At 38.0% G+C, this 26216-nt stretch overlaps 4 protein-coding genes across 10 annotated transcripts; 1 reads left to right on the top strand and 3 right to left on the bottom strand.

Moving 5' to 3' along the window:
* Nucleotides 1–4361: 4361 nt before the first annotated feature.
* On the bottom strand, nucleotides 4362–5500 carry LOC112196806 (endochitinase EP3). Its single transcript, XM_024337252.2, has 2 exons — nucleotides 4971–5500; nucleotides 4362–4877 (listed from the first exon to the last, which is right to left on the bottom strand). The coding sequence occupies exons 1-2, from the start codon at nucleotides 5422–5424 to the stop codon at nucleotides 4471–4473; spliced, it is 861 nt and encodes a 286-aa protein (XP_024193020.1). The 5' UTR covers nucleotides 5425–5500; the 3' UTR covers nucleotides 4362–4470.
* A 546-nt stretch (nucleotides 5501–6046) lies between these two features.
* On the bottom strand, nucleotides 6047–20456 carry LOC112196807 (signal recognition particle receptor subunit beta). Of its 4 annotated transcripts, none has more exons than XM_024337255.2 (7): nucleotides 19982–20456; nucleotides 10086–10342; nucleotides 9920–10002; nucleotides 9302–9388; nucleotides 7209–7357; nucleotides 6917–7048; nucleotides 6047–6489 (listed from the first exon to the last, which is right to left on the bottom strand). In XM_024337255.2, the coding sequence occupies exons 2-7, from the start codon at nucleotides 10267–10269 to the stop codon at nucleotides 6300–6302; spliced, it is 825 nt and encodes a 274-aa protein (XP_024193023.1). In that variant the 5' UTR covers nucleotides 10270–10342; nucleotides 19982–20456; the 3' UTR covers nucleotides 6047–6299. The 4 variants fall into 4 exon arrangements, with proteins under 4 accessions (XP_024193023.1, XP_024193021.1, XP_024193024.1 ...); XM_024337253.2 differs by lacking the exon at nucleotides 19982–20456 and adding an exon at nucleotides 13189–13343; XM_024337256.2 differs by lacking the exon at nucleotides 19982–20456 and adding an exon at nucleotides 11567–11610.
* On the bottom strand, nucleotides 16527–20985 carry LOC112196808 (mediator of RNA polymerase II transcription subunit 7a). 3 transcript variants are annotated; one of them, XM_024337260.2, is made up of 8 exons: nucleotides 20851–20985; nucleotides 20660–20775; nucleotides 20463–20565; nucleotides 19112–19268; nucleotides 18724–18793; nucleotides 17668–17834; nucleotides 17512–17585; nucleotides 16527–16878 (listed from the first exon to the last, which is right to left on the bottom strand). In XM_024337260.2, exons 4-8 carry the CDS (start codon nucleotides 19244–19246, stop codon nucleotides 16797–16799), a joined length of 528 nt encoding a protein of 175 aa, XP_024193028.1. In that variant the 5' UTR covers nucleotides 19247–19268; nucleotides 20463–20565; nucleotides 20660–20775; nucleotides 20851–20985; the 3' UTR covers nucleotides 16527–16796. The 3 variants fall into 3 exon arrangements, with proteins under 3 accessions (XP_024193028.1, XP_024193026.1, XP_024193030.1); XM_024337258.2 differs by lacking the exon at nucleotides 20463–20565; XM_024337262.2 differs by lacking the exons at nucleotides 20463–20565; nucleotides 20660–20775 and having other exon boundaries at nucleotides 20851–20978.
* Nucleotides 20986–21023: 38 nt separating this feature from the next.
* LOC112196809 (transcription elongation factor SPT4 homolog 2) lies at nucleotides 21024–24626 on the top strand. Of its 2 annotated transcripts, none has more exons than XM_024337263.2 (5): nucleotides 21024–21184; nucleotides 21278–21390; nucleotides 21475–21622; nucleotides 21778–21839; nucleotides 24270–24626. In XM_024337263.2, exons 2-5 carry the CDS (start codon nucleotides 21295–21297, stop codon nucleotides 24318–24320), a joined length of 357 nt encoding a protein of 118 aa, XP_024193031.1. In that variant the 5' UTR covers nucleotides 21024–21184; nucleotides 21278–21294; the 3' UTR covers nucleotides 24321–24626. The 2 variants fall into 2 exon arrangements, with proteins under 2 accessions (XP_024193031.1, XP_040373969.1); XM_040518035.1 differs by having other exon boundaries at nucleotides 21097–21150; nucleotides 21276–21390.
* The last annotated feature ends 1590 nt before the right edge of the window (nucleotides 24627–26216 follow it).

Raw genomic sequence — 26216 nt, 5'->3', positions numbered from 1 at the left:
ACGCGTGTTTCAATCAAGAAACAAAGCACGGGATAACCCACACAAATCACGAGAATAAACTCACACGTTTAAATCAATAAACAAGCGCGTTTCAATCAAGAAACAAAGCACGGGATAACCCACACAAATCACGAGATAAACTCACACGTTTAAATCAATAAACAAGCGCGTTTCAATCAAGAAACAAAGCACGGGATAACCCACACAAATCACGAGATAAACTCACACATTTAAATCAATAAACAAGCGCGGCGGACATACTAGAGCTCTAACTGATCGTATTCACTAACCCGGCCAAAGGCGTGAAGTCCCGATTTTCCCACCCACGATCCTCAACTCGTAAGTCTTTGGACCCGCGGTATAAATACCAAAACATTAAAGGAGTCACAGTGGACCCAAAATGTTACACGAATCTAAAATGAAGATTCCCCGTAATTGATCCCTATCAATTACTCCCGGTAAAAACCCATATTTAAATAAACCACCCGCGAACTAAAATGTTCCTCAAATACACAAATCTCAACTCTTTTCAAAACAAATCGAAATCAACATTTCTACAATCATTTGTTTTCCAAAAGCCACACCCCAAAACAATAAAAAGCATCATTTCATGTATATTGTTTCAAAATCTACAAACCACCAAAACACATATATTTCACGTAAATATATATATACGTAGTCATCCGCTCAGGAATGCCTACTAATACCAACTATAATTTGCAGTTAACTAAATAACTCTCAAAAGATAAAGGTAAGCCCGTTCGTGAATGAATTTCGTGAGATTACTCACCACGAAATTCCCGCTGTGTCTTCACACCACTAGACTACTTACAGAATGCACTCTGTCAAGCACCTAAGAAAAGTACAGCCTTGATTCAGTCAATGAAACACAAGGAATAACGTTCGAAACCCTAAATCGAACCAAAATTCCCAAAGTGACGCCAATCGAGGCGAAACCACATCCGAGACCACCCAATGTCTCTAGAGTACGTCTACGATAGATGTGACCAAACCACAAGTCGATTGGACGCTCGAATCCTCATGGAACGAATAATTTCACCGACATGAAACGGAAAAAATCATAACAATTCCATACGAACTCTAAAATTTGCATATTATATATCGAAACGCTCGTATCAACGAGTAGAACATATATAATACCAAAAACAGTTCCTTAAGTGGCCGGAACGCCGCCACAGATGGTGGCGCACCGCCGCCGGCCAAAACTCAATATCTCACAAAACTCCCAACATCAAAGTTCTTCATCTAAGCATGCTTGTGAACTTTCATAACTGGCTAGAAGTCAGAAAACAAGCTTAAGGGATCGAAAACTACCTCACAAGTTGTGAATAGTAATCCCAACTGAGTTGAACCGATTTCCACGTAAACCGATCAAAACAAACACCATAGATCGATCAGGAAGCCTATTCTGAACTCAACCAAGGAAGCACGAAGCCACGAAGTCGCCGGAGTTGTGTTTTCCGGCCGGGTCTGAAAACTCTAACTGCACCGCCTTGCAGCACCGCACACGGTGGATCTTGTCGCTAGAGAACACCACAGGGACGACTGGGCGGAGGAGGCGAACCAGCTGACCAAGTTTCACGGCCAGAGACCGCCGCAGTTTGCCAGAAAAGCCGGGTCGGGTAACCGGGTTCGGGTCGGGTCAGTTGAAAAACTTCGGCTCTGAAGGTGTGAACGAGAGAGAAGAGAGAGAAAAGAATTATTTCCGAAAATGGAAATAGTAAGTTTCCGAAAATGGAAACTCCTATTTATAGAACTTTCCCAAAACTTCAAACACTCATAACTTTCTCATACGAACTCCGATTTATGTATTCCACATATCCACAAACTCGTATCGACGTGCTCTACAACTTTTGTGAAGGAAGTTTTTGGAGAATCCCAACGCATCAAAAGTCAACCCTGAGCCCCCCCCCCCTAAAGTCATACCTTTCAATTAATCAATTCGTCCGAAACACTTCCGCTCCATCCACGTGCCACGAAAGTCGAAACCGTTCAACAACCATAAATTAGATTCTGGAAATTTCTCAGAAAATAATTCGAATTTCCGGGGCATCACAAAACCTTCCTAGACATCATACTCATTTTGGATAAGCCTATGTGAAGAAAAACTAAACCATTGTCATTTACTACAAAGTATATGGCTATTGCCTATTACATCTCTTGGAAAAATAAAGACTTAAACAGAATTGGCGATCTATTGATCCCAGCCATATTTGTAGTCTTCAACCCTTCACTGTAGATCATCTTCTTGATCTTCTTGTTCCATATAGTGAGCTTCTCCTTCTTCACAATATGTTTTGTAGGAGTGACAATTTCTTCACGAGCTCTACAAATGTGTGCCCAATGACCAGATACTCCACATCGAAAACATACATATCTTTGCTCAGACTCCATTGATTGAGGCACTTTGAAAGCGTTATTTAGATAGCTCCTAGTGTTGGTGGCGCCACCAACATGGCCAGAGGCGTTGTCTCCCTCTCTCTTTCCACGTTGACCTCTTCGGTTCCGTGTTAGCCTATTTTGGCGGTTACCTTCCCAAGTAGAGCAATTATATGGACCATTAGAGTTTCGCACTTGGCGCCCTCTCTTAGGGGCGCGACTATAATTGGATTCCGGAATATGCTCTGTTTCCACAGATCTCGAATTATAGTTCTTCACAAGGATGTTGTCATGCTTTTCAGCGACATTCATAGCTCCAATGAGCTCATGAAATCTTGTGATCTGTCCTTTAGTAACATCAATTCGATAGTTCTTAACAACTATCAATGCAGAGACAGGGAAGGTAGAGAGAGTATTCTCAATCAACATTGCATCTGTGATCTCTTTACCACAAAATTCCATTAAGGATTTAATGTGAAGTGCTTCCGAGTTGTAGTCAAGAACTGACTTGAAATCATAGAAGCGGAGGCTATGCCATCTCACTTCTAGGTCAGCAAGCAGGGAGTTACGGACGTTGCCAAATCTTTCTTTGAGTGAGACCCACAACCTTCTGGGGTCTTCTTCATTCATACACTAGTACTGGAGCGAATCATCCATATGACGAGTCATTAAGATGATGGCTTTCGCCTTATTTGCCTCTAAGGCTGCTCCATTTGCTTCCAAAGCTTGAGCTTGCTTAACAGTTAGCACGTCCTGGCTAGGCTCGAGAATCGTACCCAAGATTCCATTGGCCTTGAGATGCTGGCGGACAGTTGTTCCCACTGGAGCAAAGTCCAATTTGTTCAGGTTACTCATCCTAAAAGAGAACAAGAAAAATGGTTAGTTTCGGAGCGAAAAAAGCTACCACGAAAACATATAAAATTTATGAGCGTAGTCACTTCCAAGAAATTAAGGATTTCTTAGCGTAGTCGCTTCTAAGAAAATCTGATTCCAAGAGGGGTTTGGATTAGATCGAAACAACGATGTATGTGGTCGATCATTTTCTTCTCAACAAACTCTAAGTTTGGAGGACTTTACAAGCTCTAAGCTTGGAATGAGCATGAACCCCCACAGTTCGGCTTTTGGTCTCATCTATGAAGAAGAAAGGGGGTAGAAGATGGGAGGTTGCAAGTCCCTGAGAAAAAGAAGAAAAACTCAAAAACGGAAACTTTTAGTAAAACATACCTCTTAGGATTGCAGAGCGTATTCGATCCTTGTTTTAGGATTGCAGATGAGCTTTAGTCCTATGCGAATAGACTTGTAGGATTGCAGACGAACTTCAGTCCTAGTGCAGGCGAACTGATTTGTAGGATTGCAGTGTGGTTCTCGATCAGGATTGTAGACTGCTATCAATCCTAGTTGTTGAAACTGGAAGATGAGAGGCGCGCGGGGCTGCTGCTGGCAGGCTGCGCGTTCGGCAGGCGATGTTGGGTTGCAGGGATATGTTATCTATCCTAAGCTAGGATTGCAACAGGTTTGGAATCCTGGTCTGGGCAGATGGTGAAGTAGGTGCTCAGTGGATGTGGTGCTTCAAGGGCAAGCGACTGAACTTGTGCGTAGGCTAGTAGCAGTAGAGACTTGCAGCAGGAATAGGCGCACGGGCGCACAAGAGAGGTGAACGACGAATGGCAGCGAACTGGAAAAAAGATTTTTGGGTTTTTGGCTTCTTGTTAGGGCTCGTGCTGATAACGTGTTTTAGAGAAACGGGAATTGAGAGAAAATCGTTTTGTGTTCTCATTGATAATAGGGGTCTCTTTATATAGAGGATTCCAATGCATAGAATCTGAATCATACAAGGAAAGGTAATCATACATTGAATAGGAATCTCTAGATTCTTCTAATTAAACCCTATTACCATTAGGTTAAGTAACCTAGAGTTTGGGTCAGACACATATTCTGGATTTACTTGAACAGTACGCTAATTTAAAGGATTTGTAATTTAGATCGTATTATTCATGCATTTTATTATTATTTTTCATGTTATATATGGCCCTAGCAAGTTGCTAATAAACTAACTAGCAAATTAAGTGGCTAGCAAGTAAGGTTGTCACCAGGGGCAACACCAAGTTGGTTACAATAATCAATGTAGTAGTCGACGCGTTTCTGTACAGTAGCAGGGTTTCCACCATCGCATTCGAGCGCACCGTTAATGGCTCGGATAGTTTCCCCGAATCCTTCAGCAATGACCGGCCGAACATTGTTCATCCAGTACCATAGTGCAGTCTTAAAAGCAATAAGTGGGTCATTGGCCACGCTTTCAGGGGCGTTTAGTCCGTCGAACCCAATACTCTCTCCGGCCGGACCGTAATTGTAGTTCCACGATAGTTGGATGGGTCCCCGGCCGTAATAACCTTTGTTCGGGTTGCATGGATACTCCGTGTTAGTCTCGTCGCAGTAGTCTTTTGATGCTCCGTCTATCTCTTCTATGTAGCAAAAATCTGAACCACCACCGTACATATTACTATGTTAATTTACCACGTACTACCTTTCTTTCTGAATTTAGAAAAAAGAATAAAAGAAAAGTGACTTACGTCCAGTCTCATGGGTGACGTGGGCAAAGAAGGCAGCAATCTCCCGTTTAGAATCATCAAGGGAACCAATCTTACCAAACTGATCATACAACTCGAGAGCATCAAGGAACGTTGCCCGAGAATAAAAGTCCTTCCCGGCACAGCTTGCTTCCGCTTGATCAATTATCCCGTTGAAGAATGTCGGGGTCACGATGTCGGCCACCGGAACATCACTGGTACTGGGAGGTAGAGGCGCCGTGTTGCAAGGCCCCGCTTGGCATCCCGTCCCGCAGTAGTCATCGCCTGTGCCGCAGTAGCCGTATCGGCTGCAGCACAGGTCTGCAGCACAACTACAATTTTGACCCTCTACTACACGTACACTTAGGACTAGCACCAGAGCTATTCCAGCCACAATGACAAGCTGCTGCTTCAGCATGTATTTCGGTATTGCACAAGAGAAAGCAGGTGAACCCATGTTGATTTTCGTGGTAGTTAAGAGCCAAGGAGAATGAAGAGGGGTGATTGGATATTGCAGATGAAATGAGGTGGAGAGTTGGTTGGTTATTTATAGTGAATGTTTATGATGGAATAGGTGAGTAGCTAGTAAGAGCTTGAAATTAAGTGGCGGTGGGGACTAGTACGTTCTAGAAGTATGGATGGAAGGAAGTGGTAAAAGGGTAGACCTTGACTTGTGCCAATTATTCATTTTCTCCATCCATCTGCTCTGGACGCGTGATCCAGCCTCAACGGACATCAAACCAATAACATAAGGTGTGAACGGTATAAGTTACATAGAAGTGTCAAACATATAAAAAGGGTCAACATTGTAGCCGCCTTTGCAAATCGGCAATTCAAATGTGGTAAGTGACATAACTTAGACGACCAGGAACGCACGCCAAGAGGTAGAGGACCAATGCATATACCTCATTCTCAATTGCTCGGTAGAAACAGTGCCACTCTCGACTACACGGTCGCTTTGAATTAGTCTACAAGTTCTCATGAAATTTCCTAGTTGGACATTTCATCTGCAATGATGTTTTCGACTAATGTAGTGTGAATGAATGAATGTCGCAAACACAACCCAGTAACAATGCAAGTAATAAGACTTCTTGAATTAAAATGCAAGTAATGAAACCCACCGCCAACTGTTCTTGGTATCATATTCAGTCGCCCACTACAACACAAACATGGATTAGCGTCTCTTCCGTTTCCTCTAAAATCCTTCCTTGAAAAGTTCAATTGGTTTCAGGCATCTTTTTTAAGATTTTCAACGACTGAACCACAATATTCTGCCTATCTAACTCTATCACAGCGGAAACACCACAAATTCATTTAGTCCAATAAAACATCCTAAGACTTTACATGGTCCCTGATGAACTGTTCCACCTCAGCTATCTCGCCTATAAGACCCGCAGCTTCTGCAACTGTAACTTTGTTCTGACACTGAGTGAATAAAAATGGTTCGCCGAGTACCCCAAGAGTAAAGTCATTTGCAATATCAGCTATCGATATTGCACTCCTTGATGCCCGTAATTTGTCACTGTAAAATGTTAGAAGACAAACATGTCAGGCAACAATGTACAATTAAATAAATAAATAATTCATAAACAGAATAACTATATATCCACAAAGCAGTCTACAGTCTATCCGGGGGCAATTGACAACTTGAAAAAAATAAACAAAGCAAAATCTTGGATTGGACAAGCCAAGGATCATAAATAGAAAACCACATAAACAAAGACACTGCTATTATCAGAAATATCTTTCTCCAAAATATGAAAGAACATCTTCACAAAAATTGAATATAGGAATAAAACATCAAGTGGTAAGTGCACAAGTAGTTAACTAGGAATATCCCATCAAATCATTCTCAAAAACTTTCCATGAAACTACAACAAGTTATCATACAAAAGGTAACAATGCTTAATTTTCTTTTCTTTTTCTTTTTATAAGAATTCAAATCTTACATTTCCTTCTCCAATTGTTTTCGAATGAACACCTTGATATGTGCTGTTACTTTGTCTGTCTTGTTGCAGAGAATAAGAATGGGAATTTTCTTCTTCACCACACTTGCCTTGGTCAAAAGATCGTACAGGTACCTGTTGCAATTAAAGTAGCAAGAATTTTTCATCACTTGCTCGTTGCACAATCAGGCTGGCACCCTTAATCATGGTAAAAGAGGTGCCAGGATAAGGCAAGAAAAATAGTCACTTTTAAAGTATCTAAATATAGCTCAGATGGGAAGCAGGGAAATTTTACTCTGAAGCAGCACGCAAGTTTGGTAAGAATTCCAAAGCATCCACCACAAAAACTATACCAGCTGCTTGAGGCAGGAACTCATCTAGTTTGGGTCTGAGACGAGAATGTCCAGGAACATCAACAAGATGTACAGGCTTTAACTTTCCATTCTGTCAAGAGAAGACAAACAAAAGCATAGAACATGTTAAAGTCCGCCAAGTTGATAACAAAAACAACATCAAAAACCAAAGGAATGAATGTTTCTTAAGAAGACAGAAGATGGCAATGTCTTACTGATAGGAGCAAAAAGTGTGACAATATTATTGAATATGTGCCCCATTTTAGCCTTGTTTCTCCCTTAAGTTTAGTGTTTTGAGTCATTGAGTCGTTTTTAGAGTCTTGTTGAGTATTTGGAGTGAAATAAGCGGAAAAAGTAAAATTCATGAAAAATCCTAGCTGGATCAGGATTCCTCACTGTCGACTATTTTTGCGGTCTTTACATTTTATTTTCTCTAGAAAATTCTGATATTCTCCTGCTTGTTGTAGGAAACCTTCCCTGGTGGAACTCTTGGAAACAGCAATGATTGAGTCATAAAATAAAGCATTAAGATATTTGACCAAGCAATGAAGAAGGGGAATAAAGGAGAAAGATGTTTTCAGTTGGGGAATAAAGGAGAAAGACGTTTTCAGTTGAAGAATAAAAGAGAAAGATGTTTCAACTGGAAAATAAATAAGAAAAAGATGTTTCAGCTTGGAAATTAAAGGAATTGTCCCATTATGAGAGGAGTTAAGGCCTTAAAAGAGATGTTTCAGTTGGAAAATTAAAGGAATTACGATGCAATCCCATCCGTCCAATGATGAAGGGTATGATCGACAAAAGCCAACCAATGCTCCCCTATAAATAGGCAACGTCCAGAATAGAATTTGCATCACTTCCCAGCCAAGATAATTCATTGCCTATCACTTCTTGGCCAAAAACTTTTCCGATACTCTGCCCAATTCACTCCTTAAACTTCCATCACCTACAAGACCGTGACACCATCCATCCATCAATCTACAAAACTCTAAGGCGCTGAGTCAAGGACGCTCCACCACCATAGCAGAGACGAGTTCATCACCGTGTTGCTAAGCCGCTGAGAAAAGCTTCAAAGTGTAACTATGACTCTACTTATAATTTTTGTTTCGGTTTTGTGGGTTTGCATTTATGAGTTTTGTAATTGGAGACACGAAATTTTCATAATATTTTTATTAATATTTTTGAGATTTTCAGTTTATTATTGAGTTAATTTCGAGAATTCTTTTATGATGCATGTTACAATCTTGTGCCCTTTTACGTGTTTAGGTAATTTTCAGAGTTAGGTTCATAAGTTTGCATGCTAGAATAACGGTGAGAGTTCTTGTGTGTTTGCTTAATTTGCCAAGAGTAATTGTTATTTGTTAAGACACTGAGTTAAACAAGTAGTAATTAGTTCTAACGGGTGGTAAAAATCATGCTTTAATGATTAAATGATTCTGGAAATTACATGTTAAATTCTATGTGTAATGGTTAATTTGCACGTGTGAGTTGATTCGAGGGTTAGATAATACTACTAGTTAAGAGAATTACGCTGAGTGTTTTCGAAAATTAGTAGTATTAGGCTTGGTAAGGACTTTTCCGATCCAATCCTACATTAGAACGAATCAGATAAATGGATTGATCCGCTGAGGCTTTTCATTTGGGCTCTTATCTGCATTTAAGATGGGCACATTTTCGTAGCATGTTGAAATGGATTTTCTGTTTTTACACTTAGTAATTTCCAAGTGGTATTGGTCTAGGTTAGGGAAGTCGATCATTGTATATAGGTTTATTTGTTTTGTTTTTATTTTAAGTAGATTAGGAACCAAAATTCAAAACCCTCCATTTTATTCTTTTATTTGTTAATTGACCTTTTTGTGTAGGTGTACCCTACAATCCCCGAACTGAACGATCCTTGCTTATCCTATACTAACAACTACATTTTGCAGGGTTAAATTGTGAGGCTATTTCAGCCGCATCACTTACACAAAACTAAAGTGACTAGATAAGTTAGATCTGAAAAAGATACATATAAGCACATGAGGAATTTATATATCACCTTTGATTTTTCAGAATTGAGCACAAAAGTTCCCTCATTTGGTTCCATTGATGTCACAGTACCTTGGTGAGCAGACCCATCCCATAGCTGGAACATGAACCCGACCATGTCAGAGACATCAAATCAACATTTTTCAATGAATAGTTTAAGAAAGCCAGAATAGTGAAAAAAACATAAGCTAATAAAAAAGTCATTGAAAATTTTTACCCTGATATTGCTTATTTTTTAAGCAATAAAAAGAATCTTACTGAAAACAGGGATGAAACTTGACTTGACGAGATGATAAAAATATGAAAGGCTGAAATATAAGATATATGATAAGCAAAGGACAAACATTGAAGATGAGAAATAAGACAAGACTGGTGCCCATATGACACCCAATTAGTAAAAAGCTTGGAAAATCTTTTTAACTTCTTAATTCACCCAACCAAAATAACAAGAAAGCCATATAACATAAATGTATTTTGTTTGCATTACTTATCACGGGCTACACATGGCATTAGTGACCAAAAAACAAAATGGCATTAGCGGCGTAGAAAATTCAATCAAGTGGTGAGTCTGATATGGAACTATGCAATATGTTTAAGAAGAACAATAGCCAGTAAGGTCAGTGCTTACTTGATAGAAAAGAACAGTCTTTCCACTCCCGCTAAGCCTACTCAGCAATATGGTATTAGCTTTTTGGCGTTTAAACAACCTACCTACATCACAAAAGGTATAACGAATAAATATCAATCTTGGAAGTATTTGAAAAATAAGATAACAAAATCAAGTGGATACACACCTAATAAGAGTAAAACTGAGGTTACTAGCAAGATGGCAAGAGCAGCACAGATCTGAGTAGGCGGAACTTGCTGAATGTACTCATGTGCTTCAAACCACAATGGATCTGCCTGTTTCTTCCATTGTTGCAATGCTTGAGATAACCATTGCTCTGCCCGTTTCTTCCATTCTTCGAATCCTTCCATTTTCTCATGGGAATTTAAGAGACTTCGAGTTTAAGTTACAGTGAACCTTGGCCTCTTAACTGAAATTGAGACCCTTTGGGACGTTTCAAGAACAAACGGAATTCAATTAGGAAACAATCACCATAAGGAGAGACAGAGACAGGGTATTAGAAACTCAGATTGAAGATTTGGCATTTGAATATGAGAGATAAGATTAGGGCAGTTTACCAGTAAACAGGAAAAAGAATGTGAAGCACCAGATATAGTTAACAAGTCCCAAGACAAGCAATTCAAAAGACATAAGCCTACAAAAGAATGTTATCCTTACATTGTTCACCTGCCACACGGGGCATGAGAAAAATTATTTCATTGATTATTTCTCAATTTATTCAAACTGTAATTGTGATGAGGGGTAAGATTCATGAATGACTGTACAAATGGTCTCAAATTACATCTTCAAGTGTTATTTTTCATTGGAAAAGTAGTTGAATCACATCCAAACAGTAAATATTAAAGCCACACAAAAAGCTGTGTGCATTATCAAGGAGACCTGCATAGCAGTACAGAGGAAAGCAATAAACAAGGTGAAAAGTTCCCTTCAATTCCAGCTCGTGAATCACAACACCCATTTTCCCACAGATCATAACCCTAAAATTTGCCCTTCTAAGACTTTAAACACAATACTCCAATTGAAAGTAGTTCAAAAATGACTCCTCAATTATGTTTCAATTGAGGAGTCATTTTTGAACTACACCACAGGTTTAAACTACCTGAATCCCATCCCAAAACATCAAATTCACAAATTAAATTGCAAAAGCTAACAATAGCTTTGTGTGTGTTCGGGGGGGGGGGGGGGGGGGGGGGGGGGGGGGGGGAGAGAGGGCATGTGTGTGAATTTCAGGTTCAGAGTATCATATCAATGCGCATACTGAAAAATCTCAGGTTCATGTAGCAAAATAGCCTCTCTCACAAATTGAATTGTTTTCAGATAAATGTTCTTCGGCATACATGATAAGACGCCCAACAGCCTGATTTGCATCAGATGTTTAGCATATACGAGACACATTTTGGCAGTGAGAATGAGAAGTATTCAACACATGACTTCAAGCTCCTATAGGACATAATTGTGTTGTTGAGATCTGCTCCGAGTTAAACCAGCAAAGCACAACCTCTTGAACCAAAACGTAAAACAAAGGCCTTGGTATATATTTTAAGAGTAATGAAATCTCTGTTCTTAACTGTCTATCTAAAGCAGTAAATGAAACAAACTCAAGAGTAAAATTACTGATTCACAAAATAGAAAGAGCAAGAGAATTACATGAAGCAGAAACACAGCCCAAAGCTAAAGCAAACAGCGAAAGGTATTGTGTAAGCCCCCTTAGGATCGTTGTGTTTTACTACTTAAGCAAAATCAGAATAATAGATGAACTGAAAACAGAAACAACACAGCAAATTTTAGAGTGGTTCAGCCAAAACTTTAGCCTACGTCCACTTCGTGATCTCTCTTGAGAGATTCACTAGCACTATGAAGAATTTAGGTGTTTACAAGTACTTATTGCAGATCCCTCAAACCCCTCAGACTAGTTCTTATCTCTCTATCACCTTGACTCTCAGTTTTCTGCACTCTATGTCTTCATTCCAGAAAACCCACTGCAGCTCCTATTTATAGGACATAGAGGCTGCTGATACAACATGTGAGGAATCCTAATAGACTAAGCCTTTCTAAGCCTATAATACAAATCCTAATAGAACTTGAAAGACTAACTTTCCTAGAACTTATAGAAAAGCTGCGCGCAAACCTCTTTCCTTTCTAGACTTGGATTTGAATTCTGCATCCTAATTTTTCCAGATTGTATCAATAAGCCAAAACACAACAAAAGGGTTGTCTGTAAACTTATTGGAAATTTCACACTAGTCCAGTAATGCTTGGTCCCAAAATTTGAAAGAATCACAAAAAATGAAGATTTTATCAAATCTGAAAACTTAACCTGCACTGCAGAATTCCTAGAGTCAAGAGACTGGTGATGCCGCAGCGACGCAGCCCTGAAGAAAGAGAGAGACTAGCGAGTGATTTTGCCGCCAGGTTTTTAATTCTTTTCGGGGTTCACGTTAAAGGTATGACTAAAATGACGTCATTCTGGCCGTGTGAAAAAACAAAAAGAAGAATATTAAAATTAAGAGAAAAAAACTAACCCTACAATTTTGTGACTCAATAATGAGAAATCTGACATGTTAGCCAATGAAACAGTAAACTTTGTTACTTATACAAACATTCAATAAATCCAATTAACACAAACACAGCTTATGTATAGTTACACTTCATATGAATGATAGGCAGGCAATCAAATCAAATCAAATCATATTGACACTGCAATCATTAAGGTCTGGAACATATAATATGAAAGGTTCATAGCAATTAAAACATCATGTACAAAGGTTCACTGCAAACCAGAAGGTCCATAGTTTAATGATAAAGGGTCTAAAGCATCAAAGGCATACACAAAATAACATCTGGACCATGTCATTATAGACATTCATCTTCCAGATCCATAACTCTCCTAGCCACAACTTGAGTTTCAAAGATAAAAAAAAAAGGTAAATTCATTCTGTTCACCCAAACACAATATCACCTACTTCAGCTCCAAAACACAAGAGGAACACTAATTGAGGCCCTTCTTATAATGAAAATTATGAGCAGAGGAAGCATAAATATTACTGAAACCCATTAACACCATTTTCAGCTCTTATATCAAATCGCTTTTTCTCCTCTTTCCAAACCCAAATGTACAGTAACAGAGCTCAATTAGAGCACAATATCATACAAACCAAAATAGAATGTTCAAAAACTACTATACAGAATCAAAACACCAATTAGAAATCATTAACATACTGCTAATTCAATCGATACGAACGAAGCAAAAAGTAAAATTGAAAACACACCCGAGCCTGCTCCGTAGAGGGAGACGAGTCTTGCTGTTTTGGATTTTCGCCGGAGAATCCGATCTCCGGCGAGGTTGAGACTGAAGAACCGGACAAGACGCAGCCAGCGGTTCAAGCCTCGAATGGGCGGGAGAAGAGACGCAGCCCTAAAGTTAATTCGAATTTGATTTTCAAAAATAAAAATTGTGGGATATTGGATAAAATTTGGGTACCCACCGGTTTACCCATACCCATGAGTAAATTACCCAATACCCGTAAATTGATTCCCTATGGGAATGCCCATAGGCCTATATGGCTAAAAAAGACATTCAAAAATGGCATTATATGTAATTAGCCCTTCTTCTTTTCAGGGTTCACATTAAAGGTCAGACTACAACATTCAATCCGTGTAAAGAAACAAAAAAGAAAAGAAAAACCAACTCTCTCTGAGTTTTCTTCATCTCTTTGTATCATCATGGTGGTGATCGTCTCGTCATCATTCCTCTCAAACTCAGGTATGCTGCTACTCATGAATTTTTGTTGAATACATTTAGAAACACTCATAAATGTTATTTTCCTGTAAATTTCGACTATAGATTATTCTTCATAAATGTTATTTTCCTCAGTCATTGATTGCCAAAGTGTACAAGGCCAAATACTATCCCAACCATTCTTTTTGGGATGCAGAACTTGGACATGCCCCTTCCTTTTTATGGAGGAGCATATTAGAAAGTCGACCTGTCTTGGCTGCTGGTATTCAGTGGAAAGTGGGGACCGAGGAACATGTGAATGTATGGAAGGACAGTTGGATTCCTGACTGTCCTCATTACCTCATTCACAAGCCACCTCATACTACCATCAGTAAGGTAGCAGATTTAATTAATGAGGAAACACGAAGCTAGACTCAAGGTGTTGTATAGGCTACCTTTCTACCTGAACTAGCTACAAAAATTCTCAGTGTTCCATTAAGCAGAATTGCAGGGGAAGATCGCTATAGATGGAGGCCCAAGAAAAATGGAAAGTATACTATCAAGTCTGCATATTGGATTGCTCGACAGTAGGTTATGGGAGAGTTCCTAACTTCTACCTCATCTGGAAATTTAGACGAGGTTCTATGAAAGAAAATGTGGAACACAAAGGTTCCTGGGAAAGTGAAAATTTGTATCTAGAGGGCTGCAAACAATATATTGGCTACTCGAGAAAGCTTGGGTCACAAAGGATATAAATGGCCCCTTCAATTGTTTGCTATGTAGTGAAGCTTTGGAAACCAATATTCATGTGTTTTGTCACTGTCATGTGGCGCAAGAAGCTACTAGAGTAGCACATACTCCAGTTGCTAGTTGTTTGTCTGGCAGTTTCAAAGAGTGGCTTTTGCATCATAGCCACCATCTAAATAGAGAAAATTGGGAGAAGCTACTTATGCTACTATAAGCTCTATGGAAAAACAGAAACAATAAACTGTGGAACGATATCCTCAAAAGTGCACAAGAGATTGTTGTTGCCACTTTCACTTGGTATGAACAATTCCTGCAAGTGTAGAAGATACAACCACAAGACAAAGCAGCCAAACCAGGTAACTATTGGACTCCACCATCAAGTCAACAGCTCAAAATCAATGTTGATGGAGCTTTCTTGCCTTCTAAAGATATTGGAGGCATTGGTGGAGTGATTAGAAGAAGTGATGGTTCTTTTGTCGCTGCTTTTCAAAGTGTGTACAGCATGTTTCATCTCCAAAGCAAGTGGAGCTGCTAGCAATCTGAGAGGGCATTGATTTTCTATGACATAGTAGCCTCCAAGAATGCCTTGAAAGTGATTGCCAGGTTGCAATACAAGAGATTGGAGAAGAAGATTTTGACCTCAATGAAAATGTCAATTTGTTGATGGATATACATCAGTGCAGGAAGTTTGTGCACAATCTGAAATTCTCTTTTGCTCCTAGAACTGCCAATATAGTGGTACGCAGGTTAGCAGCCATTGCTTATGAATTCAATACTACTCAAGTATGGATAGACCAAGCTCCAGAAAGCATTCTGGATGCTTTAGCTTTTGATTGTAATCATTAAACTTAATCAATAAAGTTCACGATGTTTTACTCAAAAAATAAATAAATAAATAAATAAGCGTTATTTTCCTGCAAATTTTACATGAGTATGAAAAAATGATATCTATTTTGGTAATTAGATTATGAAAAACTTATGTTCCAGTCTCTGATAAGGACTTTTAAAATATAAGAATTCAATAAAAACTTTCAAATCAACGAATGAATGAATGAAATTGTAATTGAAATTTATTTGTGTTGATTTAAAAATCTTTATTAAATCCTCATTTAACATCATCCCACCAGCATATTTCCTTTATTACGATGGAGTGCTCATCTAATGTCAATGGTCCATCAAACATACCAAAAACCAACGAGAAGTTTTAAATACACATCCCTAATTACTTAATACACACTCCATACTTAATACACCACTCATTTAATTTCCCATTCTAATATTTTACTAAATATACAGCCCAAAATACCTAAAATATCCTTAATCTCAAAAATCATGAAATATCATATTATTTGACTATATTAAGGCTACTATTTAATATGATTAGTATATTCTAGTATATTAGAGGGGCCAAACAAATTAACAATTACAAAGTTTTTTCATCCGTGGCTTTTTATATTAGAAAATTAAATGGATTAATCATATCTCTTAGAAAAAAAAAAAGGAAATTAACTAAAAAATAGGATCCGTTTTAAAAACATTAAATGTCATTGATTTTGAAATTCTAAATATTATGGTTTCTAACCTCATTTAATTATAATTTATATAAGGAAAAATTAAATTAGATAGTTTCTAACTTTATTCTTGTATTAAATTAGGAGGTCATGTATAGAAATTTGTTGTGTTTATCTAACAATTTATACATAAATAGTTTAATATAATGAAAATTATGACTTTTTTTTTCTTCTAATGCATAGATGTCTATTTTAGTCATTTAACCTACCCACAAATCTAATTTAAAATATAAAATAATAGGAATGTGTATTAAGTGATTAGGGGTTTGTATTTAAAATTTCTCAAAACCAACACGTACTGTGTTATCACAAAATGATAGCATTTTGGCGGTAGGGTTGTGTGTATATAATCTCAAATTTGTTAGAAATACAGTGAAATTAGATGAGTAAAAATTTGCCTAGTTGGGTGTGCTCCCCAACCTAGGTTCGAACCCCAAAGCTGTCAAAGTGGCCAGGCACTGTACTGCAATGCACAGTTGGAGCATTTCACATGCACCGAAGGGGTTTATCTTGGGCCTAGGAAGCCTTTGGGTTCCCCTTGACAAAGTCAAAAAAAAAAAAAAAAAAAAGATGAGTAAAAATTACAGAGCAATATTACATAATACTATTATGTCACTTGAAATGAATCTAATCTATCCTTCATCTATCCATGCTGTTTGACATAATACTATATAAAGGTAAAACCGGCAGTTACTGATATAAAAGCACGAAGGTACTAGATGCAACTGTCTGTCCGAGAAACTTTGACCAGTTGGATTCCATGACCCTCCCCCCTAAAGGTATTAGATGAAACCGTCTAAGGGGCTTTGATCATTGAGTAAGGACATACATGAGCGACTCCCTATTTCAACATAAGAGATGCACCAGTGTCCTCCAACGATTCAAGGGACTCCTTCAGAAGTGCCTGTGCTTCTTCTCTCCTCCTAAACAAGAAAGTCAAACAATGGTCACAAATAATTTCGTTACATTAAATCCACATGGCAGTTTGTTAAAGCATAGTCACAGTCCCAGTCGTTTAAAGGATTTTATCATCACTTTCCAAACAACAGGAAATCTTTCAAATAAATATTACAACAACCAAATTTTCAATCTGTCGGTGGCTCCATATAATGACAGGAAAACTTTCAAGAAAAAAGTTTGTTAAAGAAACATGAAACCTGTCGGCACCAACCCAAATGACACCTTGAGATCAATAAGCAAAGTTTTGAAGTAGGGCAGGTTGAAAAGACTGTGGGGAACAAAAATAAGTGTATGCAAAAGGATTTATCACACCACCAGCAACAAGTAGACCTTAAAGCAAACAACAAATAGGCAGGTTCCAGTTTTCATTTTTTATGGTAATCAGACACCACTAAGCCCAAAGAATGATTAAAAATATTTTTGCAAGACTTTAAGCAACCTTACTATCTTACTCTATCAAGAAGGTCACAGAAGCTATACCCTTCATGTAAAGTCCTAACTGACAAAACAATTATCTTTTAAATTGTTTAAAAATAAAGTAGAATATTTCAGTGTCAAATGTGCATTAAGCTTGTCAGTAATTGTTGAAAGCATACCTCTTTATATCCTCAACAGCTTGTTTACGTCGTTTAATCTGAAGTTCTAGAATGTGAATTAGTGTTGCCCTAGCCTGCATGATAAAGACATAACAATATAAAGCAGTCCCTTATAACAACCCAACAGCTCATACTATAAGACCCAATATATCTTACCTGATGGGGCCGCAATGAGTTCAGAAGATGATGCAAGTTCTTGAATATAAGAGATATTTCTTCCACTCTCCTTGCATATTGTGATGGTCTCTCCACGAGAATATCAGCGAGTTCCAAAATGTGCAGCTGCAATTCTCTGTTAAGGGACCTTAGTTCCTTCTTAAAATCTGAAACATAGTACAACTTTTGTCAGAGTGGAACAGTGGGGAACAGCACATAAAATAAAATAAAAATTAATGATGAAAACATATAAAACTAGAACAAAGTACTATCATGAATGCACATACACATAAAACTAGAACAAAGTACTATCATGAATGCACATACACATAAAACTAGAACAAACACCAACAGTACAAACTTGCAGTTCCTAATTTCCTGTTCATTTTGTGCAGAGAATTATCTCAAATAATAATTCTAACTAAACCAGACAAAATTACTATAGCAAGACCCCCAAGTAGTCAAGAAATTCAGACATTCCCCAGAAATTCCTAAATTCTGGTAATCATAGTTTGGCCATCAATACCAGATCTATCAGGACAACAATAGCTACAATGAATGCATACATTCCCAAAGGCTAGAAAAATAGGTTAATAAGTTGGAGATGTGAATGAAACACTAAAGGTTGCAACTTCTCTCGCCTTTACATTCAATAGTTCCTGCCAAGAATTTTCTACATATGTAACATATTTGAACACCTCTCAGCCTCGTAACACAAGTGAAGATTCCCAACATGGTATCTATGTCCTAGCTTACCAGAGAAGAGTCTCATTAACTTTTTTATTAAATATACTAATTACCTAATTCCACTGACCCTAAGGAGAAACTGCTATAAAGGTGATTGAATCAAGATGTTCAAATCAATTCCTACATATCAAAGATAATTTTTTTTTTCACGGGACACAAACACTAAACTAGTGTGAACTACTTGTCCACACTGCATGTACACTAAAGCTTTTGTCTTAATAAAGATTCTTTCTTCTCAAACAAAACAATAAAACAAAGTAATGAAAGAAAGAAAAAGAGAACGATTAAACTAGCCTGGAGGTAACGTACCAATATTTGGGCCTTTTGGGTACAGTTGACGCACTCCCTGTTCTTCCAAGCTTGGAAGCACGTCATCTGTCTATATAAAATAAACATGAAACTTTGTTAAAAATAAATTACAAGGAAATAATAGAGATCAAATCAGACATTGATAACATTGACACAATAATCTACAAGAATAAGCTAATTTTGTTAAAGGATAATACAAAACTCAATAGTCAAAAGTCAAAACCTGCAACTTCAATATTACATTCTCCAAACAATAAACTAAACAATATATATAGTTAATAGAATACTTATGGTATCCAAAGATTAAGCAACAAAGCAACTTTCAGATATCAAATTTACAATCTGTATATAAATGTGGAGAAGAAGGTAAAGTATAGGAAAAGCTTACGGTGTAATTAGCACCATAGCAAATGTATGTCCCTTCAATTGGTGGCGGCGGCTCAGGAGCGGATTTGGGATCTTGCAAGTAATCTTTGTATAGCTTATAATACGGTGGTGGAGGTGGGTAGGTCGCTGTAGCCATTTCAAGCACCTTGCTGCCAAACCTAACATCAACCAAAGGAACAAAACATTAAGTTAAACTTGAATGGACGGATACAGAAATTTTACAGGACAAAAATGCTGATCTCAAACAAGAAATTTCACCTAAAACTCACAAAACCCTAAAAGTGAGTAAGCCGTCAATATTTAAGCTAATTAATTAATAAACCGGGAGTATACTGAAAAATCTCAGGTTCAGGTAGTAAAATTGCCTCTCACAAATTGAATTGTTTTGAGATAAATATTTTTCGGCATACATGATACGACGCCCAACAGCCTGATTTGCATCAGGAGTTTAGCATATACGAGACACCATTTGGCAGTGAGAATGAGAAGTATTCAACACATGACTTCAAGCTCCTATAGGACATAATTGTGTTGTTGAGATCTGCTCCGAGTTAAACCAGCAAAGCACAACTTGAACCAAAACATAAAACAACTGCTTTGGTATGTATTTTAAGAGTAATGAAATCTCAGTGTTGATCCAAATCTTAACTGTCTATCTAAAGCAGTACATGAAACAAACTCAAGAGGAAAATTACTGCTTCACAAAATAGAAAGAGCAAGAGCAGAAACACAGCCCAAATCTAAAGCAAATAGTGAAAGGGTTGTCTGTAAATCCATTGGAAATTTCACACTAGTAGTCCCGTAATGCTGGGTCCCAAAATTCGAAAAAGAATCACGAAAAATGAAGATTTTATCAAATCTGAAAACTTATCCTGCACTGCAGAATTCCAAGAGTCAAGAGACTGGTGATGCCCAGTGGCAGATCCAGGATTACAACATTGGTGACGCTTGAACTTCTTAACAAAGGAAAAAAAAAATTGCAAGGCTTTAATTTGAGAAATTATTTTCAAAATCTAAACATATCATCTCCTCTCAATGATCACTAAAATTTTCTCACAAACTAAACAGAATAGAGTAATTAAACATTGAAACACAACTATATTTTTTGAAGAAATTAAGCCACTGATGTAAGTAAACCAAACCAAATTGGTGATCCTAAACAATGCGTTGATCAGCAATGTCACCAATAGATTACCAATTCAAATTGCTCCATACAACCAAGACGAATAGAAAACCATTCACTCAATACGATCAATTTTGAGCCTCAATTCATGATTACACTAGATGAAAGTCTTCAAATGATTACAGAAACCTCTCACGGATCAAAACAACAAAAACCAATTCAAACCCACCTCCCCAAAAACCTCAAAGAACCAAAAGCTCCAATCTTTTACTCCCCAAGCCAATTCAGAAAACCACAAGCCCACATTGACGAACCCAACATCCATACAAGCTCTATACAAAGAGCAAGACAAGAGCTTCAAAAACAATCCCCAACCAATAGTAAAGGAACAATGAAAGGACAAAAGCATCTGAATAAGAACCAAACCTGAACAGAGAATATAGGTAAGCTGAGGCAAAGCTGATGCTTGCTTACAGAAATAGAGACAAAGAGCGCCCCTTGAACACCGTGAAAAAGAGAAAGTAACCCAGCAATTTATTCACCTGATTTGAAATCATTAAATCAATAACCCCCAGCAATTTGGTAAATCTGAAATTGCAACCCAGTATGATACTTACACAATTAAGAGAGGAAGAACTGAAGAAGAAGAAGACTATGCGGCTCACAGAGTCAGAGTCAGAGTCGGGAGAATAGTGAGTGATTTTTCTGCCAGTTTTTTTTTTTTTTCGGGTTTCACACTAAAAAGGTGGGTCGGTTGGAGGACTAAGACGACGTCGTTCTGTCCGTGTAAGTTTTTAGAGAAAACCGACCCTACCAGAACTCTCTAGGAGTCTCCCTTCATCTGTCTCTCTCTCTCTCTCTCTCTCTCTCTGTATCATCGTGGTGGTGATCGTCCCGTCGTCATTCCCCTCAGCCTCAGCCTCAGCCTCAGTCTCAGCCTCACTGCCTCAGGTATGCAACTTCATGGTTTGCCCTAAAACAAAACAAAACAAAAGAAAAGAAGAAAGAAAGAATTTTGAATCTTTTGTTTTTGTTGGTTCTAAGGATTTAATTTCAAAAAGATGAAGAGCGCAGCTCAGCCGGCCCAGATTCCGACGAGCTTCGGCAACGAGCTTAGGGCCTGCCTCCGTTGCCGCCTCGTCAAGACCTACGATCAGGTTCGCCTTCTCCTTCTTATTCATTGATTTTAGGGTTTTTGCCAATAAAATCACAAACGACGAATAAAAATAATTGAAATGCAGTTCAGAGAAAACGGATGCGAGAACTGCCCCTTCTTCAAGATGGATGAAGATAGCGACCTGGTCAACGAAGGCACTACTCCCAATTTCAATGGCATCATTTCAGTCATGGATCCTGACAAGAGCTGGGCTGCTAAGTGGCTCCGAATTTGTATGTCTATGACAAGAGCTTTGTTTGTCTTGTCAATTCTCTCAATCTTTAGTTTCTTATTATTCTATTCTCCAATTTCTGCTTGGTTGAACCGTTTGCTCACTGAACCAACTTGGCATTTGATTTACATCTGTGGGATTTATTTGTTTCCGCAGCGAGGTTTGTTCCTGGTTGCTACACTCTTGCAGTTTCAGAGGCTCTTTCTGAGGATTTGCAGGTAACACAATTAATTGCTATTTTGGTCTTGTTATTGTTTAAAATAAACAAAGCCAAAATTTCTTCTATCAACCTTTACCTTCTCTTTACTCTGTATGCGGTACATTTTGATCTGTGGTGGGTTTTTAGTCGCAACACTTGTCCAACAGCTAGTTAGCTAGCTACCTTTTCTTTTGAACAATTCCTCGAGTAACCTGTATGCCATACAACACATTAAGAGCAACTAGTTCCAGGGCATGGAACTGGGTTTACTGTCCGGTCAGATATGACTGCTGTCTGTAATGTATGCTAGGCACGCATGACTCAAATCGTAATACCCAAGCAGGATAAAATGCTGATGTTGGGAAACTTTTTCTTTCATTTGTCAATCTGTCAGTCGTGCAGCATATCTAGTTGTTCTAGGTATATGATGGTCCCCTATTTAGCATAAAAAGCATTGGTATCTCATTATTCTGATTTTATTTTGGAATACTATGAAATGCTTCCTATTCCTGGAATGATCGAATTCTGAGTAATGCTGACATCCATAGGATGACCATAGAAACAGGATTGCACCCTTAGTTGGTTAACAAACCAACAACACAACAACACCCCCCTCCCCCATTTCTCTCTCTCTCCCTCTCTCCTCTCTCTCAGGTAAAAGGAGCAGGAAACCAAACAACAATCGCTATCATTGATGAAATACATGTGCGATTGTGTTCCCTTGACTCAGAAAGTAAGAAACCCTTCTTGGGCAGTAAATTGTCCACTAGTTTGAATATCGATCATGTTAATTTATCACTTCTGCAAATAGACTGAACCAACTAGTCAGGTTATTACCCTGATCAGCAGCGGCGGAGGCACGTAGGGACGAGTGGGGGCAGTGGTCCCCAGTGATTTTAAATTTTTGTTGAGCCGGTCTCCGTTTTGCCCCCACAATCAATATCCAAATACTTGTTCTCCTTCTGCCTCCTCCTTCCTCCGATCTAATTCCCTCTGCATGATGGCTTTTCTGGTATCCCTTGCTTAAGTGACCCCTTGATTTGGATTCTGCATCCACTGATCCACACCTCCATCTATGTCTCATATTTTGGTTCCTCTTCACCTGTGCCTTCCACTCAACTACCGTATCGATGTATTGCAACAAAGGTTTTCACATCTTAAAGGAGAAGCAGAAATCGTGTATAGAGCTTACTAATACTAAGATCTTTTGGGTTGCTTCGGTTGTTAAATGGACCTGATTGAAAAATTAGAACTTTCATTTGCATCTTCCTTTCCCTGATCTACCCCTCTGTACTTTTTGCGATCGTTTCTATACCACTTCTACAGCAAGCAAGATGCAAATTTTTCCAATAACTATCGCCCAAGACTCCAAATTGAAGACGAGAACTGCAAAGATTCAGCTTTTACTGAGTGTTGGAAAATGGCAGCAATGAAAGATGTAGATTTTCATTCTACAAGTAAGCTTTTGTTCTCTTTTGATCGAAGCAGATGGGTGTCTTGCAACCATATTGTTAATATGCGGCTTCATCATTATGATCAGACAAATGGTTTTCGGAGGAGAGGGAAAAATGATACCATCATTAATAGAAAGATCAAGAAACTTCATTTTTGCTCTGATAATAAGATATACTTTTATTATTGTATTTGGATCAGATGGTTTCGGTTTGCTCGTTAGCTTGATTCCTCAGATAATCTACTTCCGGTTGTCTAGGATATTAATTATTTGGGTGCTTTATTCTCAATTCATGTACTAGATGAAAATCAATCAATCTGTTTGATATAAGATGTACCGATTGAAGTTTTGTTTCATTAATCGAAGTTTTTCTTGTAGTCGTTTATTTTTTTTCCGCCCCCATGTCAATGTGTTTCTGCCTTCGCCACTGCTGATCAGTGTGGATTCCATGCTAAAGTTTGCTTGCATGAGGAAGGAAGCAGGTTAGGTTACATTAATGGCAGCTAGAGTTTCATTTCAAAAGGAGAGTGTGGCAATAAAGAGAAGTTGGGCTGTGACTTTTGGGTGGAGAGGGTGGGTGCGGGAGAAATATCTAATTCCGTAGATGCGTATTGCTGTCGGTCCTGTATCTTCTTTGGCTAGCACGCCATTATATAATGGATGGCCAAGAATTTGAATTTCAGTATAAATTTGTGGCAAGCAGGACTGAGGGATATTCAATATATTGCCTTCTTGCCGCCGTGTTTAATATCCCATCAGATATCATCGGCATTGGAGCTTAAAAAGAGCATCTGCAGACATTTTTGGAATGTTTCCATGTGATTTGCTTGATTGATTGAATTTTATGACTCTGTAGAGTGAGCTCTCACATATTGGAACTGTTGAAGTTATAGCACTGTTTTTTTCCATCTTTTTTCTCTTGTTTTCCAGTTCGTGTTCTTCAATCAATTACATTTTGTCCGAGCTGATTTCTTGAATTTGGTCATCTTTTTGCAGAATATATGTGAAGATGAGCACGTGCAATATGTACCACCAAAACGTGTATGAGCGTTGCCTAATGATCAGACCTGCAAAAAGACTGCCTTTGAGACTAGAAGTAGATTAACTTGTTATGGAAACAGATGGTTGTTGGAGGTGAATGTTCTGTTGGAATGAAGGCATCTAGCGAAATATTTAAATTCGGACGCTTGTGATGTAGTGAATCTGTTTTGTTTTGTGTGTTATGTAGCCGCTTGTGAATGTTGATTGAGACAGAGTAGTAGTTTATCTGTGTTCTCATCTTTTTCTATGTGTTTCAAAATCCACATCAGCAAACAATGGAAAAGATATTGCAAACTACTGGTTTTCGTTCAATGACTTTGAGCACCAAATCATCTATAACTGGATAAGAATCTATTGTCATAATGAAAAGAAAAGAAATTATCATTTTAGTCATTTAACTATGAGTCGATTAACATTTTGGTTACTTTATTCTTGAAAATATCACTGTAGTCACTCAAGTTTTGATTTATTATAGGGAGAATTTTTCGAACAATACCTGTACTAAAGGTTATTGTGAATTAAGATGCCTCACTTTACACTAACTACACTTTGATATCTGGACTATAAAACCCGACTAAATTTAAATACATGACGACTTTTCCGTTACAAGGAAGCCAACTAGCATATTTTCAGGGGTATAACAGTCCGTTCATATTTTCCCGCCTGTTATTGTACATGTTGCCAGCTCATTCTCTTTCCCTCCAAAACTTGAATCCCTCCTACATATCAACGCACCCTTTAATTTTCCCTCAAAAAAACAGAGTAGTTGTTACTTTGTGTAATCAACTCTAGTATTGTTGACCATGGAAGTAGGATGCAATCTTGAGATGAAAATAAAATGATAAAAACTAGCAAAAATTTCCATTCCCAACTGTGAAACCAATATATAATTACTGATGGCAATGACATTATTCAAAATCAAAACACCAATCTGTTACACGAAAGCTGATCAAAAGCATGGCATTTCAAAGTTAAAGCCCTATAAAAAAAATTAAAAAAAGGGAAAAAAAATAGATATGCCATCATAACAGAGTGTTTCACATGCCAAGAAGGTTCAATTTGGTTTCACTACAAAACATAGTTTTCTGATCAACAACCTTCAAGGTCTCCACAATCTCCTTTACACCTGGCTTTTTGGAACATGAACAGTCTAACTGCTTTGAGAAGATGTTGTAGCAAGTCGGGCTAATTTTCTTATCATTGGCTTGATTATTCATGCCGACATCATGTACCTCTTGCCTGATGAAAATGGTCCAACTGATCCTCCTGTGACATTGCAGTAGTCTAGGAATGTAACACACAATTGAATAAGCATTCAAACATGAAAATAAATGACATTTTAAGCTGACAGCTTCAAAACTCATACACAATCATGGCCTACCTGACTGTTTGGTTACACCACATTGTTGTTGCCTTGAGAAATCACAAAAATGTCACATTCACCTTCAACATCTGCATTGACTCTGAAATTGACATTGAGGTTCACATTGACCTGTTGATTGACATGGTTCTAATTTGGGAAAACTAATGAAGCCTGAAAGTTTGATTCCTGGGTTGGCACTTGATCCTCAGCTGCAGGTTGCTGTTGATCAGGCACATCATTTTCAACATTAGCTTCTGCCATAGGTGGTTCAACATTTTCATTGGCACCCTGCAATCAGTTTCATTGCTCAACATTAGCAATCGAATCATACAATTGAACTCCCACAACTATTTATAACACAAAATTGTACCTGGTTTCTTCTTGCACAAGTTCTTTTGTTGTGTCCTTTCTTTCCACATACCCTACACTCCACTTGAGTATAATGGCTCCTTGGCAATTTTTTTTCAGTTCCAGGAGCTGGTGGCTCTTCACCTACATTTAAAATCAATTAGCTTGGTTAAAAAAGTAATAGATTGACC

This window comes from Rosa chinensis, chromosome 4, assembly GCF_002994745.2.
Source record: "Rosa chinensis cultivar Old Blush chromosome 4, RchiOBHm-V2, whole genome shotgun sequence".
Lineage (NCBI taxonomy): Eukaryota > Viridiplantae > Streptophyta > Magnoliopsida > Rosales > Rosaceae > Rosa > Rosa chinensis.
Note: the sequence above shows the minus strand (reverse complement) of the source record. Positions and strands in the feature narration are given on the sequence as shown.